At 43.4% G+C, this 18,467-nt stretch overlaps 1 protein-coding gene across 4 annotated transcripts in view; it reads right to left on the bottom strand.

Moving 5' to 3' along the window:
• Window positions 1-18,467, bottom strand: part of vti1a (vesicle transport through interaction with t-SNAREs 1A) — a 103,257-nt gene that overhangs the window by 56,424 nt on the left and 28,366 nt on the right. For all 4 annotated transcript variants that reach the window (XM_027026220.2, XM_035533517.1, XM_027026221.2 and 1 more), the window contains one exon: window positions 13,653-13,737. In XM_027026220.2, coding sequence (XP_026882021.1) covers window positions 13,653-13,737 — 85 coding nt within the window. The remainder of the gene's footprint in view (window positions 1-13,652; window positions 13,738-18,467) is intronic.

Below are 18,467 nucleotides of genomic sequence, written 5' to 3'. Positions count from 1 at the left end.
GAAGTCCAAGCCGCGCCTCGTCGCGTTTGCTTCCGCAGCCGCCGTGACCGAGGGGTGAGACGGGCAGGCCGGAGTGGGCGGAGCGGCTGGCGCTGCCACCCACAGGGAGATGGAGGCTTGCTCAGGCACCACTGATGCTCCGCCATGCCTTTGAAGGGATTATTAACACGTTTTGATTACTGTGGTCCCGTCGTCACAGGAAATATAACCTCCATCAGCGTATGAAACGGACCAAGCTTTCTTCTCCTGTGGGTTTTTTTTTTCCATCACAACCCACTCACTTGCTCCCTTAACCCTCCCAGCCCTACTCAAAGCAATTCACTAATTACTATAATGGCCATCTTAACGACACAGACCAATACAGCACTGGACTGATAGAGAAATTAGTTAGCCCTTCCTGTGCTTCCAATATGATAGAGTCACACAATTATTTTCTCACAGAAGGTCAAAGGAAAGGTCGACACACACACACACACACACACACACACAACACTCAGAACAATCATCAACCAAAGTATTAGTGCGTTAATCTAATCTATAAATGGCACATTTCAATACACTGGTTACATGTTTAAATACTGCCACCATATGAAATACCTGAATTCTTTTGGAAAAATGGTACCATATAAAAATAGCATAAATAAGACAGCCAGGATATGGTTGCTGGCGGTGGGCTAAGGGTTCTTTGTAATGCCAAGAGCAGCCTTATATTGTTCTGTGAGCCATGGACACTGGTCCCTGAATGCTCAAACGAACACACACACACACACACACACACACACACACACACACACACACACACACACGTAGCTCTGCACATTCAGTAGCTCTGCACTAATCAGGAAGTCTTGCAGGAAAAGTTAAGGTCTGAAGATTTCTTTTTCCAGCTACCAAAATGGTGATGAGAGTCATTTCACCACACAATGGTATAGAGGACTACTTTATTCAAGGTAAGACTTAACAGTTTGATAATGACCAAAACACTATCACAATCTCAATATTCCAACGTTACTCCACTTATTCTGCCATCCAAAGGCAGACTGATTCATTAACGAATGCCCTTCTTTTATATCTGGGTCTTGTTAGAAAATATCAACATTGCTATTTATCTTAGCATCACGCGTTGAAATCAAAGGTACGGGAATAGAGCCTGTGACCCAAAGGCGAGGAGGGTGGTTAGATTATTCTTCCCATAAACACACTCTGGCTCTTCAGATTATGTTCAAAATGTCTAGATGTTTCAGCCCTCCTCCCCCTGCTCAGCTAGGTAATGTGAAGCCTCTTACGATAACCACAGAGGTGACCTAAGCAGCCTGAAAAGTAAATGGTGGACTATTGGTGAATATAGTGAAATTAAATAATACTAATATACCTGAATAATGAATTACAGTACATGAATATCAGGAGATCCAAGTTTCTTCTTTTGAGAGGAGGCAAATAGTTGTTTCTCCAGCCCATGTTTCACCATACTATGCATTTCCAAAGTGAAGTTGTATCATTGATTTAATCTGACTGGATAAGCGAGAAAAGAAAATTAATTTACAAAACAGTAAAAATATTGCCATAATAAATCAACCTGTAAGTTCATCACCAAACATACTTCAAATTAGCAGGAAAATAACTGTGCGACTGACAATTTACCACATAAATTTGTGAAATCTGTCTCCATCAACACAAAGCTGTGAGAGACTCAGTGAGAGTGAAGTGGTCTGTAGCTGACTGCTTGGCCAAATCAAAGGGCAGGATGAGCCAGGGGAAAGTGGAACAGAGCTGTGCCACAGAGAGAGGGAGTGTGAGAGAGAGAGAGAGAGAGAGAGAGAGAGAGAGTAGGGCCACAGAGAGAGAGAGTGAGAGAGAGAGAGAGAGAGAGAGAGAGAGAGTAGGGCCACAGAGAGAGGGAGTGTGAGAGAGAGGGAGTGTGAGAGACAGGGAGTGTGAGAGAGAGGGAGTGTGAGAGAGAGGGAGTGTGAGAGAGAGAGAGAGAGAGAGAGAGAGTAGGGCCACAGAGAGAGAGAGTGAGAGAGAGAGAGAGAGAGAGAGAGAGTAGGGCCACAGAGAGAGGGAGTGTGAGAGAGAGGGAGTAGGGCCACAGAGAGAGGGAGTGTGAGAGAGAGAGAGAGAGAGAGAGAGAGAGAGAGTGTAGGGCCACAGAGAGAGGGTGTGAGAGAGAGAGAGAGAGAGAGAGAGAGAGAGAGAGAGAGAGAGAGAGAGAGAGAGTAGGGCCACAGAGAGAGGGAGTGTGAGAGAGAGAGAGAGAGGGAGTGTGAGAGAGAGAGAGAGAGAGAGGGAGTGTGAGAGAGAGAGAGAGAGAGAGGGAGTGTGAGAGAGAGAGAGAGAGTAGGGCCACAGAGAGAGAGAGAGAGGGAGTGTGAGAGAGAGAGAGAGAGAGAGAGAGAGAGGGAGTAGGGCTACAGAGAGAGGGAGTGTGTGTGTGAGAGAGAGAGAGAGAGAGAGAGAGAGAGAGAGAGGGAGTGTGAGAGAGAGAGAGAGAGGGAGTGTGAGACAGAGGGAGCTCTGCGTTTAGGTGCCATATCTGAGGAGGAATCTTCTGCCCACTGTGCTCCTCTTAGACACACTGTGCCTGGATGGACAGAACAGCGTTTGACCTAAATAAATCCAGGTGGTCCAGGATGCCACAGATCACTTAAAGGCACGCCTCTCACCCTGCCTTTACAGTTTGGTAAAATTACCTATAAATTTATTTTTATGTAAAATATTAATGTGTATGTGTGTATATCAGTTTTTAAGCATCTTTTAACATTAGTAGCCTGTTTCAAAATGAACATGTTTCAGGATATTTTGTAGGCCACTTTAAAAAGGTATTGATGAAGTAAAATTTGAACAACTACAAATACTTAGATTAGCTATACTGGATTACTCCAAAAATGATCAATTTTTGGATTTTGTTTAATACAAGAAACCTATGTTGCTCAAAGAGCATTTTTAAGTGATTTATTTTTCATTGAAATACCTGGTTCTGGGAGAGCTCATATTTAGATCACAATCATGCAGCCTTTTGTGAGTTTGTGTGTGTGTGTGTCTACTTACAAATCTTGCAAGGACCCTTCAATGGATGAAAAAGGAAGCTAGGGAAACAATTATCTGCACACTAAGTAATCGCAAATGGCAATGACTCTCACTTTACTTCCACCTGCAATGCTGCTTCAACGACATGTATTGCTACACAATTACCGATGGAATTATGCATAAACCATTATGCACAGAGCAGTTGAAATGACTTTGCTCTCTAGTCCAGCTTTCATTAGGAGCTCATTAAAAAAAGAAACTAAGATGCTTTGCAAATGCAACAACATAAGCCTCTAGATGTGAAAACGGTAGACATTTCAGACATACTGAGGTAAGACCAGCAAGCTGCTCAAACTACAGTATTATGAGCTAAATAATTAAAAAATAATTATTCAGTTCATGAGCGTGAACTAATAAAACTGCAATCATATTGGATAACTTAGGAAGAAAACGATGAACCCTTAGAAAAGTCGGTAGAGGAAAACACAATAGTTATTTTGCAATGTTTTCAGAAATAAAGAATTTCTACTGCTTGTGTCTCCGCCAGATCAAGATGAATTCCAAATCCATTCAAGAGGATTTTATTGTAACAGTGGCGGTTACACCAATAATAACGAGAGGGGAAAAAAGCCATAAAAGCTCCACATCTAGAAGAACACGTTTTCTTTGGTACAGTTTTTATCATCATTAAATGGAGTCATGGCAGCCTGCAATAAAACCACATTCAATCAAGATCAGCCTTGAGCATTAGTTCTTTAGTGGATATTGATTTTTAAATTCTAATTGGAACAATTTCTTCCCCAAGAATACACCAGAGATAAATAAATGAATGAATAAATAAATAAATTTTATATATATATCAGACACACACACACCAACGACTATAAAACTTTGTGAACAATATCATGGTATAATATGACAACTGAGAGCTGAACCTTTACCAGATGAAAACTGTCAGAGAACTGCAGTCCTGTGGGTATGTCTGAGAGGAAAAGCATTATATCTTATTTATTTATTTGGGAGCTAATTAAGCTGACATTCAAACTAACACTCGCCATGTCTTGAAATGATCTCAGCAGGCACACGGCATAAAGGAGGTTCCTTGCACATACACGTGCACACCCACAGAGAACACATACACACACCAAACTGCGATAAATAAATAAAGCTCAAACAAGTTTCTAAGGTTGTAAGCAAAGCTCATCTTTTCAGGAACTTTCAGCTCCAGGAGAATGGTCCGAAGGCTTCAGTAGCGAGGAGTGAGCGGTGGAGACCTCCAGTGTGGATAGAGAGAGCGGAGAGCCACGCGGGCCTCCGTCTTTACAGTGGCTCAAGGGCGCAGCCTATGTGTCGCACTGTAGACTGCAGCTCCATCAGCTCACGTCAAGCAGCCTGTTCATTTATATGGCAGTCAAACTACCCAAGCCTCCCAAGGTTACAACAAAGGACACTAAAACTTCTGAGCGTTTTCTGGACATCTAATAGAGATCAGTGTCCACAGCCAGAAATACAAGGGGCTTGCCAAATTTCTGCGCTACATGGAATGAAGGGAATGTGTGCATTCAGCAATTTTACCCATATTTTGGGAAAAGTTCCTCAATTACTGCAAATATAATTTTCTCATCAGGAAGACAGCGGAGCAATAATGTGTTCCTGCCACATAGTAACAAAAAAGCTGTCCCAGTGGGCAACACCACTCATAAGACAAACAAGAGGCTACTTAAGCTAAATGCCACACATTTCACCCCCATGGACGACTCACTCCGCTAGTTAAGCACAGCTCGCCCTGCGGAACCGGACACGCAGAGCACCCGGTCTGGCCACCCCCTCCGGACTGGAGCGAAGCTGCCCCACTGACTGACAGATGGAGCCCCCAGCTGACAGCCCGGGCCGACCGTTTCATCTTCGGCGGGCGTCCTAAGCCTGCGGCCTCCCCAGCCCAGGGCGCGGCCCGCAAAAGAGGAAGCTGCTTTGAGGGACGACGCAACACAAGCGGACGCTGAGGGGACAGACGGTGAGCACTAATGATGCCCTTTATCCTTCCCCAGTGCAACCCAAGGGTGGGCCGCGCACGCCCGCGTCCACATATTGGCCCATAGTGCATTTAAGGAATGCGAGAGTCAGTGCATGATAACTGTGTTTAATAAACCACAGCTAACGAACGTGACGTCCAATGAAAGTTGAAAGCAGGTAGGAGGCTGTGAGCCAAGCTGGTATGAGAGTGGGCTCAGGCAAAATGATTGGCAGACACACTTAAGAAAGAAATGTAGATGAATAACAGTAAAAAAAAAAAAATAAAAAAATCCCACAAGACAAACATGACAACAACAACAACAAAAAAAAAGCTTTAAAATAATTTATCTTGCAAAGCATTCTTGTGGGACTCTTTCCTGGAATCTTGAACATGTGACTGCTACAAGTTCAACAGAAAAACATGAAAACCGTGACATTAGCTAAAACTACAAGTCTCGTTCAGCGATCATACCGTAAGATATGTCTGAATATAATGTGACTAACAGCTCATGCCTTTAATACTGGTGGCCTATGCCTTTAATACAGCAAGACCTTTAACTCAGCATTATTTTACATATTTATGGCAGTCTTCATCCTTTTATTTTGTACAAAAGAGCAAGAATGAGAGGGTGAGCGATGACGCAACAAGCGAACCCTGAATGCTGGCCCTTTGTCTCCTCAATCTGCCTTTGTAGGACTCTGTGTGAGTAGCTCCAGCTCTCCCAATCTCAGCCACCCAAGTCCCGGAGAATCCTTAGTGAATTAGGCCTCCTTTTTAACTGCCACCACTCTGCTGCCATCACCATGTCACTCCCATCACACAATTAACGTTTCTGATCCTTGTCCCACAGTGACAAGGTAGCAGCGCATCCCCTAGCCCCCGCCTCGGCTCCTCCCTTCGCTTCATTTCACTTCTTCTTTTTTGATACGGCAGCGCCTCAGATGTGCCAGCTCTTTAAAGCCGCCGACGAGAGAGCACCCATGGGGGTCCAGAGAACTCACTTTTGTCTTCGATTTCCTTCCAAAACAGTTTTATTTAATGCAATCCGTCTCCGATTCCTCTCTGACGCTTCCTCTGTGTCAATCAAAGGTCAGTGAAGCACTGTAGGGGTGGGCTGACAGAGGGCTGCGTGCGTGCGTGCGTGTGTGTGTGGTTATAGCACACAGAAAATGCATAGATACTGTATAAGACATACATGGATATACTTAATTGTATATCTTTCATGACGACATAATATTGAACTCAAATTTATCAATGATGATAGAAGATCGTTTGTAAAGGGTTTTGTACTTTAACTGAAGTAAAATAATGAATTTAGAAAGGGTTTTGATTGTTTACCTTTAGCTTCACAGCTTCCCTTCTGCACACTAGAACTATTCTTTGTGATTGTAATTAACAGAGTTCTCTGTACATAGTATTATGCACTGTGTTTAAGCATGCATTTTGTAGTTGCCAGGAGCATCTCAAGTGTGAGTGTTTACTTCAGACCACCTAAGTCAAACGTCAATTAGTCTTATTGGACTGCAGGACCATTAGTCTTACACAAGGTCAAAGGTCAATGAGAAAAAGAAGCTCGATTGGCCTGTAAAAAGCCCTATTGGCTTGTAAACTATACCCCAAATACACAATTTACTCCATGTAAAGAAGAAACTGTCTACATCAATGACAGCAGCCTACAAATCCATTCATTCTTCATTTATAACAATGTGAGTAATGTCTACACATCTCATCAATTTTCTGCTGCCAAACATTTTCCCTCCCCTCAGTATACTGTGATAAAAGTGGCATAAAACTCTTTTATGTGGCTCTGGTTTTGCGCTCCTCCTTCTGCGCATCTCTCTTCCTGTCCTCGTCCTTAGCCCAATTAGTGAGAGCCTAATACCGCTCACACACTGCACCCAATCAGGGCTGTTGTTCCCACAAGGAAGATCTCATTCCTTCTTCTCCTACAACACACACACACACACACACATACATATATATATATATATATATATATGAAGAAATCCTGTACTAAGCATAATTTAATTGAGTACAAATAGTGTTATAGCCTGACTCAATCCCTTCTGCAGTCTCAAGGGAAGTACAGAATTAAACATGTCTAGGAAGTAAGTTGTGGCTGTTGAAGAGGCTCATTTCAACAAGACAAGCAAGAAGCTTACTTTTCACTCACACGCAACAGCCCAGCTAAAAACACTTTTCGCCACCAAAGAACTTCAGAAAATTCTGAATTTTCAGAGACTTTGACACTCAGTGATCCCACTTAACATGGCCCAGTACTGCAAGAGCAATTCAAATGCTCCAACTAGTCAACACCTGCACTTTCTATCAACAATCACTGTCAGAGATACACAGTCAGACATAAAACCACATACCCAGCTTACTCGAGTCTGTTGGTTCAGCTCTCGCATTAAGAGACTGTGTGCTGGCTTGCCATTGTGCAAGTTTCGCCTTTTGTCTGGGCAAGCTGAAACCAGAGGCTGCACCTTAGCTACCACAGTTCAAGCGTAAACAGTTTTTGTGTGTCTCAGTAGAACACTGTTGCCAGTGGACCCCCAAATCCTTGGAACAGCTGAGTCCTTCGGTGTCAAAGATAATGGCGATTTATTGCAATGTGAGGCTTTTTCTTTCACCACCCCCCACCCCCCAATCGTCCTCCTCCCGTTTCTCGCTCAAACCGATTAAAATTAAGCCGTAAACATGTGAGGACAGAATTAGCACATTTAGCGAGCCTCCTCTCCCACATCCCATTTGCGCTGCCGAGCGGCTGATCCCCGCAGTCGAACGCGGGTGCAATTTTAATGACGAGTCCCGTTTTTGAAGTCCAGATGAAAAAAGCGTCGCCTGCCGTTTGTGGCGGCGCTAGATACGGCGAGGCCGGGCCCGGCGTGATTGGGGGGGAACGCCACGGACTCGGACTCGGGGCCCTTCGATAGGATCGGTGTCATTTTCCTCTCCACGATAAGACGCCTCGCTGACAAGGCCCGATTAGGGGAGAAGAAATCATTACTGCACCGCCTTTCATCCGCCGGGGGGGTTCGCGATAAACAGCTCACCCGTGGGTAGATTTACAGAGCAGAAAACGTTACACACACACTCACACTCACTCACACACACACACACTTACAGCTTTCTACAAAATGTTCATTTCACAGGATAATATACATCTCACCTATTCACATGTAGGACAAAAACAAATAGAAAAGGATATATAACTAACTACCTGACTAATGTTAATATATAAAGCCCATAACAGGCACATCATGGCACCACTGTGTTATATAAGTAACACAAAGCCAATAAACCTTCACTTTCAACAGAAAGACGCCCTTATTACAAAGAGTATGGAAAACATTTCCCCAAGATAACCTATTGTAGATGGATTTTCCTCTCTGCATAACTAAAACTGAAGATTTAAAATATTCAAATCTCATGGCTCAGCTTCATGAATCAGACAATTATCAAATAACGTCATATTCTTTTTGAAACACAATACAGCATTCAGATTTCATCAAACTACAAACCCTAAGTTATTTTCTATGCTATACCTTGAGGAAATCGACTTCACTAAAGTGTCCTCATTAGAGGTATTTTTGTGTTGAAAATTTAAATAAGCCTATTCAGAAAAATAAATCATTCTGAAATAATGGCACTAATACAGATACAGTAGGAGAAAACTATCAGATAAATAACTAAAGCATTAAATGTGAAAAGTTTAGTTTAAAAAAAAAAACATCAATATATCTTTTTGATCCAAAATAAATGTCCATTTAATTTAAATTTGGCCAGTCAAAAAGCAACCTTTGTATACGTTCTTTTATTTTCCCTCTAAAATATTATTTAACAATATTTATGTAATTTATACACTACTGTGAGATATATTTTTAAAAAAGGAACACACTAATATTTACTAACAATGACAGCACAAAAAAAATCCACTACAACATTTTCAGTCACTACCGTATTTCTGATATTAAAACATGCAAAAAGTGCACCGCTATCTGCGCATCAAACACCCCTGTGGAGCTTTTACAAGTTTGAATATACCTGTCTTCTTATTATTAATAAAATAATAAGGTCAAAACAGAACATATGGTTTAAATTCAAGTAAATAAAAATGATTGATCAAATCTATCAAAGGTAATGTTAGTAAGTCTGACTTTAGCATTCGGCAGTTTGTTGTGTGTCAAACGAAAAAGACAGATAGTATTAGAGTGAGAAGCAAGTAGAAGCAGAGAACCAGAGAGGGGAGAGAGGGGAGGGAGAGAGAGAGAGAGAGATAGATATGAAGAGACAGAGACAAGTACGTGTATGTTACTGGGGCACTCCAGCACCCATGGACTGACACAGCAAGTCTCAAAGCCATGCTCGGCTTCAAAAGGGAGCATTTTTTTTTAATGTTTACAAAGTATAATTATTTATTTCTTCATTCCATCATTTATTTCTTTATTTATTTCCATCCCGACACACTCGGCTTTTCCACGAGGCCCTCGCTGATGACGCCCCCCCCCCCCCCACGCTTGCTCTTTTAATACCAGCGGAAAAAAAAAAATCAAACCGCTCTAAAACAAATTGATGTCCTCTTTAATATAGTCGTCACATCATCACAGGGTCCTCACGTCTGCCTTGGTGACAACTGCAGAGCTGCGTAGCTCAGCCGCCATGACTGCTGCTTTGTTGGTCGCTTCAATGATTTATCACAAAAAAAAAAAAAAAAAAGGAAGCGAGAGGGCGAGAGAGGGAAAGAAAGAGCCTCTCGATCGAGTCACTGGCACCTTTGATTGGCATGGCCTAATCAGCTTATCTGGGTGCTAATAAAGTTGATGGCGTGCGGAGCTGCTCTCTACCTGGCTCTGCGTGAACTTTGGGCCCTGGTGTGGGGCCCCCGGGGGCCGGGGGCTGACCCTCTCTGCTTATCTAAACGCCGCTGAAATCAATCCCTAATGAGCTGGTTTCATTTTGCGCCATCGATCCGGAGCGGACACGGCGGCGGCTGCTCCAGTGCTCAAAAGGCCAGCCTTGGCCTCCTCACGGGCCACCGGCAGCCTTAAGCAGCTCCCCCAGCACCTTCTGTTTACCTTAGCAATTAGCGGTTGCCTGTGGAGACGGCCGGCGCTCAGGCGTGCACCTACGAGCGTCTTAATTCTTAATAAAACGGACGGCAACAGCTCGGCCATCGTCGGACGAGTACGTGGGAATTTCAGATGACTCAGGACATGGAGCGGTAGACGTGCTTCCCTGTGTCTGGCCGCATGCTCGCGCTGCGCAGAACTGCCGAGCTCTTCCTCAGCTCATCTACTGCTCTCTCGGGCTCCGCAACAGCCATGATTTAAATGCCTTCAAATTGGCTCCTTCTATTCTCCCTCCGCGGCTGCCGGCTGGCTTTGGAGTGCCTCGCCTCAGGTTCAGACCTCTTTAAATGGGTGCCCTCTCTTAATGACGTCCCATACTTTATTTATGAGACAAACAGTGCAGTAAATGGCTCCGCGTGTCCGGAGTGCACCCTCGATGTTTCTCAAAGGGCCTGAAGTGGCCCCGACCTGCTGCAGCTGGATGGCGCAGCCTGCTATCACCCCTGTAAACACACTCTCACAGAGGCTCTGCAGCAATCACTCAGGGCAGGGGAAAATATACAGAGCAGTCTTCCATGCTACCATGTTTGTTTGTTTGTTTAAACTGATCAATGTTGTGGCACACGCTAACCAATCCTACTTAACTGGCTCTTCACTATTTGCATCAGTAAGGAAGCAGGCAGTTGCTCTTAAGAATTCAAAGTGCTTCCTCATGGGTGGGAAGGAGTCCGTCTTTGGGAAGGCTGCAACAACACTATATCAGCACATCCCTCCTGATAAGAACAATACACAGTAGAGAAAACAGATAATATAATAGCTTATTTATACACCTCCCAATATACAATTATATCAATAATAGGCTGCACTGTCTTTTTGTCTTCAGGGCACAGAACATACAGCCCTTCCTGGAGAGCTGGTATAAGCATCGTGAATTATTTGAGGGGGAAATACCACTTTTTTATGACCTGACCCATGCACTATTGAAGTACCAAGGCCTGGCCAGAAAATGACTCATCAGTTCAAAATTATTTCTTTCGCTGCCCCAAAATGTCAGCATATTTGGAGTATAACACCAGGTTATACTGGTAAACTATTTATATATTATATTTTGGTGGTTGTTTTCAGATGCAGGTGTTTTTTTTTTTTTTTTTACCAATACATGAAAACGTGGAGCCTTTTACATCTCTCTGGTTGAAGTGTCCACCTTTATACTTGCCAGTAAACCTCAACTTTAACCATGATTCCTCTGCCAAGAGACAGGTTCTTCTTGTTTTCAATAAAATGGAAAGACTTGTGTGTGCATATTTTTTGGGGAACTTTTTCGGTTTCTGAGACTGAAATGTGGGCACCTCTTTCATAATATGTTAAATGTCTTATTGTTATAGAACCTGCAAATGTATACTGCTGGGGTAAAAATATATTTTATGGGAAAAGATGCTTGCGTTAGCACTAAAACTGACACGAATCTAATAAGCATATCTTGGTTTTTCAGATTTAATTATTTATATCTCCAACCACTTATATGTATATGCTGAGATTTTTTAACTGTCTGATCTAATCTCACGTACACCTTTTCTTAAATTTAGGTCTAGCAAAACTGTTGAACAAACACCAAAGCTAATAAATATGCTGTTATTAAGCATGGTATATACTGTTACTACACACTGTAGTGCAGAGGGAAAAGCATATGTGCAGCGCATCGCTAAATGTAGCAGTGTGTCTGATCTGGTGTGCTGTGGGAGCAGTAGCACACACTCAATCAGCAGACAGTCTCCTCGGCGAGGGTCAGCTGCCCTGCCAGCCTGCGATGTGGAGCGCGTGGGTGTTCCCCAAGGGTTCTGCTCACCTCCCTGCTGTCTCAGGCTCCTTAACGCAGGAGCAGGACAGCCCTGTGGGCTTGGAGACCATCTTCTTTTTTAAGGCTTTTTTTGTTTGTTTGTTTTGTAGGGGGCTTTTGGGGGTGGGGGGTTTTAAGGGCGAGGGGGTCGGGGATTAGCCGCACGTGGTGAGCCTCAGACGGCCCTGGACTCGGCCGCTCCTGACGCCACACGGACAGCACCGGGCATGGCTGCGCAAACACGCATTGTTCAGGCCTGGAGGGACCCGCGCGGAGAGGGGGAGGGGATGCGGGACCCTGCGGGTCGCCGGCACACACAAGTGGCCATTTAAAAGGAAGTCACTCTGAGCTGAACGACTTCCTCTCTCAGCTTAGGGGCCTGATACCGCGGGGCGGAGCCGTCAGGCTGCGGTTTCGGTGTGGACCAGTGGCAGCAGTGCCTCAAATGCACACGCGAGAAGGAAAAAAACGAGTCTAAATCGAAGAAAAACAAAGGGCATTCACAATGAGAAGTGAAACCAGTGAAACAGTATGCAAGGCAGGAGAAAGTGAGCAGGAAAAGAAAAAAAGCCATCCTGCATGAGCTCAAGATGATCTGAAACAAATGAAACTAAATTTTTAAGCAGGGGATGCAGATTGTATTTATGAATTTGTGAGTTCTGCTCGTGAGACATCAAAAAGCAATGGTCTGTGCAACCCTTTCTCGAGTTGAATTATTAACTCTGTCGACGTCGCACATGAGCCACTCTGCCATTATAGTGTAAATTAACAAACTTTTCAAAACTACAGCGGAAGCCAAAGAAAGCCAGTTGCTTCTTGAAGAAGAAGCTTTGATACGTCTCCAAGGAATACACTCTGCCTCCATAACACAGCGACAGTCAGCATGGGGGGGTGCCTACAGATTTAATCTATTTCAGATCTAAATGAGCTCATTTTCTTATATTTAAAGATGAAAACTAACCCTAAGATAGGCATATGAATCAGATGGTGTTCAGGATGTTTTATTTAGAAACTGGTTTATTAAAAGATGCCAGTCTTTGTTTTGTTTTTTGAGACCATGAAATTGTTAAGGAACGCTGACGTTGTTTATTTCAGTATTATCGCCCCCTCCATCTTTCTGAGCCATAATAAAAAAAGCTCCATAGCGCTCTCTCCGTGTTGCACGCACATATAGCCCTACACAGATGGATGCACGGGAAATAAGGCAGTGTGTTTTGTGTGCTCCTAACACAGGGCTGGAGCTCGCCCTCGCCTCTACACCCCTCTCTCTCTCTCTCCCCTCGCCTCTACACCCCTCTCTCTCTCCCCTCGCCTCTACACCCCTCTCTCTCCCCTCGCCTCTACACCTCTCTCTCTCTCCCCTCGTCTCTACACCTCTCTCTCCCCTCGTCTCTACACCTCTCTCTCCCCTCGTCTCTACACCTCTCTCCCCTCGTCTCTACACCTCTCTCCCCTCGTCTCTACACCTCTCTCTCCCCTCGTCTCTACACCTCTCTCTCTCCCCTCGCCTCTACCTCTCTCTCTCCCCTCGCCTCTACACCCCTCTCTCTCCCCTCGTCTCTACACCTCTCTTTCCCCTCGCCTATCTTTGATGTGCTCCTGCAAATGTCACCAGTCTTCAAGGCCCCCCCCCCCCAACATGCATACGAGCGAGACAATTTGCTGTCCCTCAGCTACCCCCCCAACTACCCATAATGCCTACCGGTTTCCACAGCTATCTGGTAGCCAGCCTCCAGTCTCCGAGATGACCTTTCCAGCTTCTCTGTGTTGTCCAACAGATGTGCTCTCTGAAACAAACCAGGCAAAAAGAACAACACAATAAGAGAAGGAGAATGACTGAAGGGCTCAGAGATGGTTTAGAGGGACAATTCAGCGTTGATGTATGATAAAGTACGCCATAACATGCACCACCCATACCAATTTAAATCGGGCATTTGTCTAAATTCCATTCGGAGTTTATTTTCTCCATGAATTGGGCTGGATCTTGGGCTGAGTAGAGCGCTGAAAGGATCAGAGTCCAAGCAAACACCTTTCCTCCACTTTAATTGAGGTTTCTTTCAACTCTGCTTTGTTCTGTAGGTGTTCATCGTTACAGGATCTCATTACCTCACACTGAGTACTGGGGCAAAGTTTAGCATGAGAGGAAAGGCCAATTGAGCTATAATATATTAGTGCTTGAAGTTTCACATTCCTTAATATCTGAATGTTGGCCAGCTTTGGTGGGTACCTCAGTAAACCTCATTATGCACAAACATTTCTCCCAATTCTGGCACATGAAGTATCAAATTGTGCTGTCACTAATAATTTATAATATCTGGAAAATCCAGAAGTATATTTCTTTGGAATCATGTTTCTTATCAGTGTTATTATAATATTAACCCCATTTTATGAAGAACAACGTACTCAGGTCATGTAAGGCCAAACATGCTGTGTAAATCATCAATGATAAAATAAAGATAAATCACAATAAGTATTGCACAAAGACAATGTGTTTCAACTGTGGAAGGAAAACAGTTGACTTGATCTAGTTTGAAAGGCCCATGGTCACGAATGTGACATTAAAACCATGGTCAAGAGACAGACCATAAATAGTGTTCTCAGATAATACGATGTTTATACGATTAAAAAAGAATCTATAATTATATACCGAATAAATACTTTTACAACATTTAAATGTGTTGAAACCTCTACATGTACTGGAGTGCATTACAGTTTAATAATATCGGAACTAGGCTCCTATAAGCATACAAAACACCCAACCAAACAAATACTACTACCGTGTTATGAAAAAAAACGGACTTACTATAAACTAGGTTAAGAATTAAAACAGTATCGTTATCTTTCTTGCATTATTAATGATGTGCTTGAACTCTACAGATTACTCATTACAATATTGGAAAGAAAAAAAATCTCCCCAGCTCAGACCAGACAGAAATAACATTCCCAGAAACACTGTACAGAGTACATCATCCCGGCAAACTCTTGTTTCATTCTCTAAATGTGTATGGGCTTGCCTTCTTCCCAAAAGAGGGTTACAATTACCCCCCCGGTTTACACAAACAAAAAGCAAAAGGGCTAAAAAGAGGCTCCAGTTTTAGTTAAGCTGTCAAAATATGTACCAGCTAATCACTGCTGGAAATGACATGAACAACAGACAACATCCCACTTTTCAAAGTTTGACAATCACAGAGAAGGGGGTAGGGGAAAAAAAACAACTTTTTTTTCTTCTCCTCCCTTCAGTTGACAGATGTCATTTAAAATTGTAGAAATACTTTTTAATAGTTTAAGGGTGGGGGTTTCGGATTGAGCTGGTGAAAGAGAGGGAGGGTAAGGGAGAGAAAATGGGAGAGCGATGAGGAGAGAGAGAGAGAGAGAGAGAGAGAGAGAGAGGAGAGAGAGAGAGAGGAGAGAGAAGAAGATGGATGGGGGTGGTGGTGTGTGTGTGCAAGGGGAAAAGGAAGCCAGCTCTGCCTAATGAGCCCCTCTGGATCAGCAGAGATGGAGGGGACGTATTGACATGCAACGCTTAAGCTAATACACCTAGACCATGGATGTGCCTGTGTGCCTGGGAGCACAAGGCAGCCGGGGATACTGACAGAGTAGCTCGCTCCCCTGTCTTCAAAGAACTCAAGTGATTAGTATGTTATCATTACCATTCGAAACGTGATTTTCCTATTCCCTCTCGGCAAAGGTGACACGTCTTGGGGAGACGGCCAGCAGACTCGCGTGGTGAAAAGCCACTTCAAAGCTTTTCCTTGAATTTTTCGCTCCCTCTCCCGTGCTCATTCCCTCTCCCTCTCTGCCTTTCCGGGGGAGGTGGGGGGTTCGGGGCTGGTGGCTTCCATTGTGGAGCGGGATCATTAGAATTACGCACTTGGGCATGAAGCACACAGGAACGGGAGGTGAGGGTGAAGGTAGCCGCCGTGCCGATGCAGTGACGACACTGTGCTGGGAAGGTAGTGTGCCAAGTGAATACTTCCTCTCCAAAGCTGAGGAAGGAGGGGTGTAGTAAAAAAAAAAAAAAAAAAAAACACACCTGGAAGTCTAGAGAAGAGGAGGGACTAGGAACACCTGGGTCCCGCTGTGGTCTCGGCTAAATTAACACGTCCCATCGACACAGGCAGTGTCACAACTCATAATGCAGGTGCTGGGGCCGTGCTCCGAGGTATTTGGGAGTTTGCCCGACGATCCAAGGAGGTTATCGTGCGCATGGAGCAGCATACACAGCAACATAATTACAGAAATATACTTTATTTCAAAGACAAAAAAAACAAACAAATAAAAAACACTCATCACTCTTATCATTCACCCACATAGCCAGACAAACTGACCTAAATAAAAGAAAAAACGTTTTTCAGAATCACTTGCTTGGAGAGGAACGAGCTGTCAGCAAAACCTCCCTCTTTTTTGGCCTTATGGAGTTCAACAGAAGCTCCTTTTAAAGAGCACATGATAAATATCGGTGTGTCTGTGAGCGTGTTTGTGTGCGCCTTCCCATTTCTGCTTATGCATTTATGCCTTTTTATCTGACACCTGCATTTTCTACAAAGACCTTCTAAGAAACTATAAATGTATTTTTTCCCCTCTCTTTTATTTTATGAAGAATCGCACTACAGTTGTAAGTTATTAACAGGGACCCAGGAACAATGCAACCGTTGCTCAAAAGAATTCTCTTCCCTTCTCCCCCTTTTTTCAATATCAAACACAGACGCTTACGATCACAACTTTCAAAAGTTCAGATGATTCCTTATTATTTCAATAAGAGGGGAGAGTCAAAGTGAATAATGATGACAGCTGTGATTCGGGCTGACTATGTGATCTTCTCCACAGTTTGTTTGGGACTTGTAAGACGAGGAATTACAAGTGTCAAATAGCTGTGAATATGGGTGCTAAATATTTAAACATGTTTTCTAGCCGAGGAAAGCATAGTTTTTAAAAGCGGGGCTAAGTGTATATAAGCTTTGCGGTCTTTGATGAAAACTCAGGAAAATTGGGGGGTGGAATGAAAGGTGAAGTATGCAAGGGAGCAAAATCAAGCCTAATTTAACAGCACATTTAAAAGAGGGCAGTGCATGTGTGAGAACACTGAAGGCGTCTTCTGACCCAAGGCTGATCTTTACTCCCCGTTTTGTTTGGCCATGTGGGAGAAAGGAGAAAACCCAAAAAATAGAAAATAAAAACACAAGTCAAGGATAGCGAAGTCTTGAGAATTGCAAGGGCTTCTAAATTATGAATGCAGAAGGATGGAGTTGCTTTTGTAGAGATGGGATTATTCAGCTCTGGAAAGCACGGCAACTAAACAGTACTACAGAGGACATAGCCAAAAACAGACAGACACACAAACATAGAGGCTAGCCTGCTCTCTCACTCACACACACAGTCACTCACACACACACACACAGTCAACTTAGCCTAGCCTACAGAGATTCTCCCAAACAGAAGCACTGTTGAAATTCATCTCTTCACGAGTGAGGTTTACTCAGAGAACATTCTGGCATGAGTAGAGTTACATTTGTGTTTTAACATATATTTCAATAATTCCTGTATAGTTTTAAAGCCAGCCACAGAAAACGAAAGGTGTCATGAAAACTGAGCATTCGGCTTGTATAAAATCTAAAGATGATTTAATTGAATCCTGGATAAGAGATTTCTGCATTTTGCTTTTCATAAGGCTCCCACCACAGGGGCTGTCTATGGTTCAGTTCTGACTTGAGAATGCATTTTTAGCATGTGCTCGTAAGAGTTGAGGGATCAGAACATTTGCATCATAAACACTGCCATCTCTGAAAGTAAGCAATCACTAGCTAAACACTTTACAAGGACTGGGAGAGGCGCAAGACTTTATCCACCCCGTCACAAAGCAAGGAATATGACAAGCCTTCTCTGTGAATGGAGATCTTCAGATATTGTAGTCTGTGTATTGATGCATGTGTCTATGAATAGGGGAATCCCAAGTACAAGTAGGAACACAGGCACGCACACACACACACACACACACACACACACACACACACACACACACAAGCATAGACAGACACATGCATAGACAGACACAGACACGCATGCACACACACAGGCAAGCACATATCAACATGCCGGTTTTGATGACATCTTTTTCTTTTTGCCAAAATGTACATTGCAACCAAGTAAGAGGAAAACAAAAACAAAAGCAACAGAGATCAGCATCAGTCCCTTATCTGTTAAAACAGTGTACTACAAAATCAGCTGAATGGTGGACCGAAGCTTTTCTACATGGTGACACTAATTATGTGCTCATGTATTATTGTCTACAAAAAAAACAAACGTATACATGTTACTATATTCAAAATATTCTTACCACTGTTGTATCTCTTAGACCCTTCATATTAAGGGATTAATAAATACATCCAAAATACTAACCTCGCTAAGGTAATGTTCAGATATCTGAGTCTATCACATGACTTCAAGCATGTCAATTCATTCAACCATAGAATTAAGGCAAAGAATGGAAGTTGTCTATTGTAATAATAAGGAAGGT

The sequence above is a fragment of the Electrophorus electricus genome, chromosome 14, assembly GCF_013358815.1.
Source record: "Electrophorus electricus isolate fEleEle1 chromosome 14, fEleEle1.pri, whole genome shotgun sequence".
Classification (NCBI taxonomy): Eukaryota; Metazoa; Chordata; class Actinopteri; order Gymnotiformes; family Gymnotidae; genus Electrophorus; species Electrophorus electricus.
This window is presented reverse-complemented; position numbering and strand designations above follow the sequence as displayed.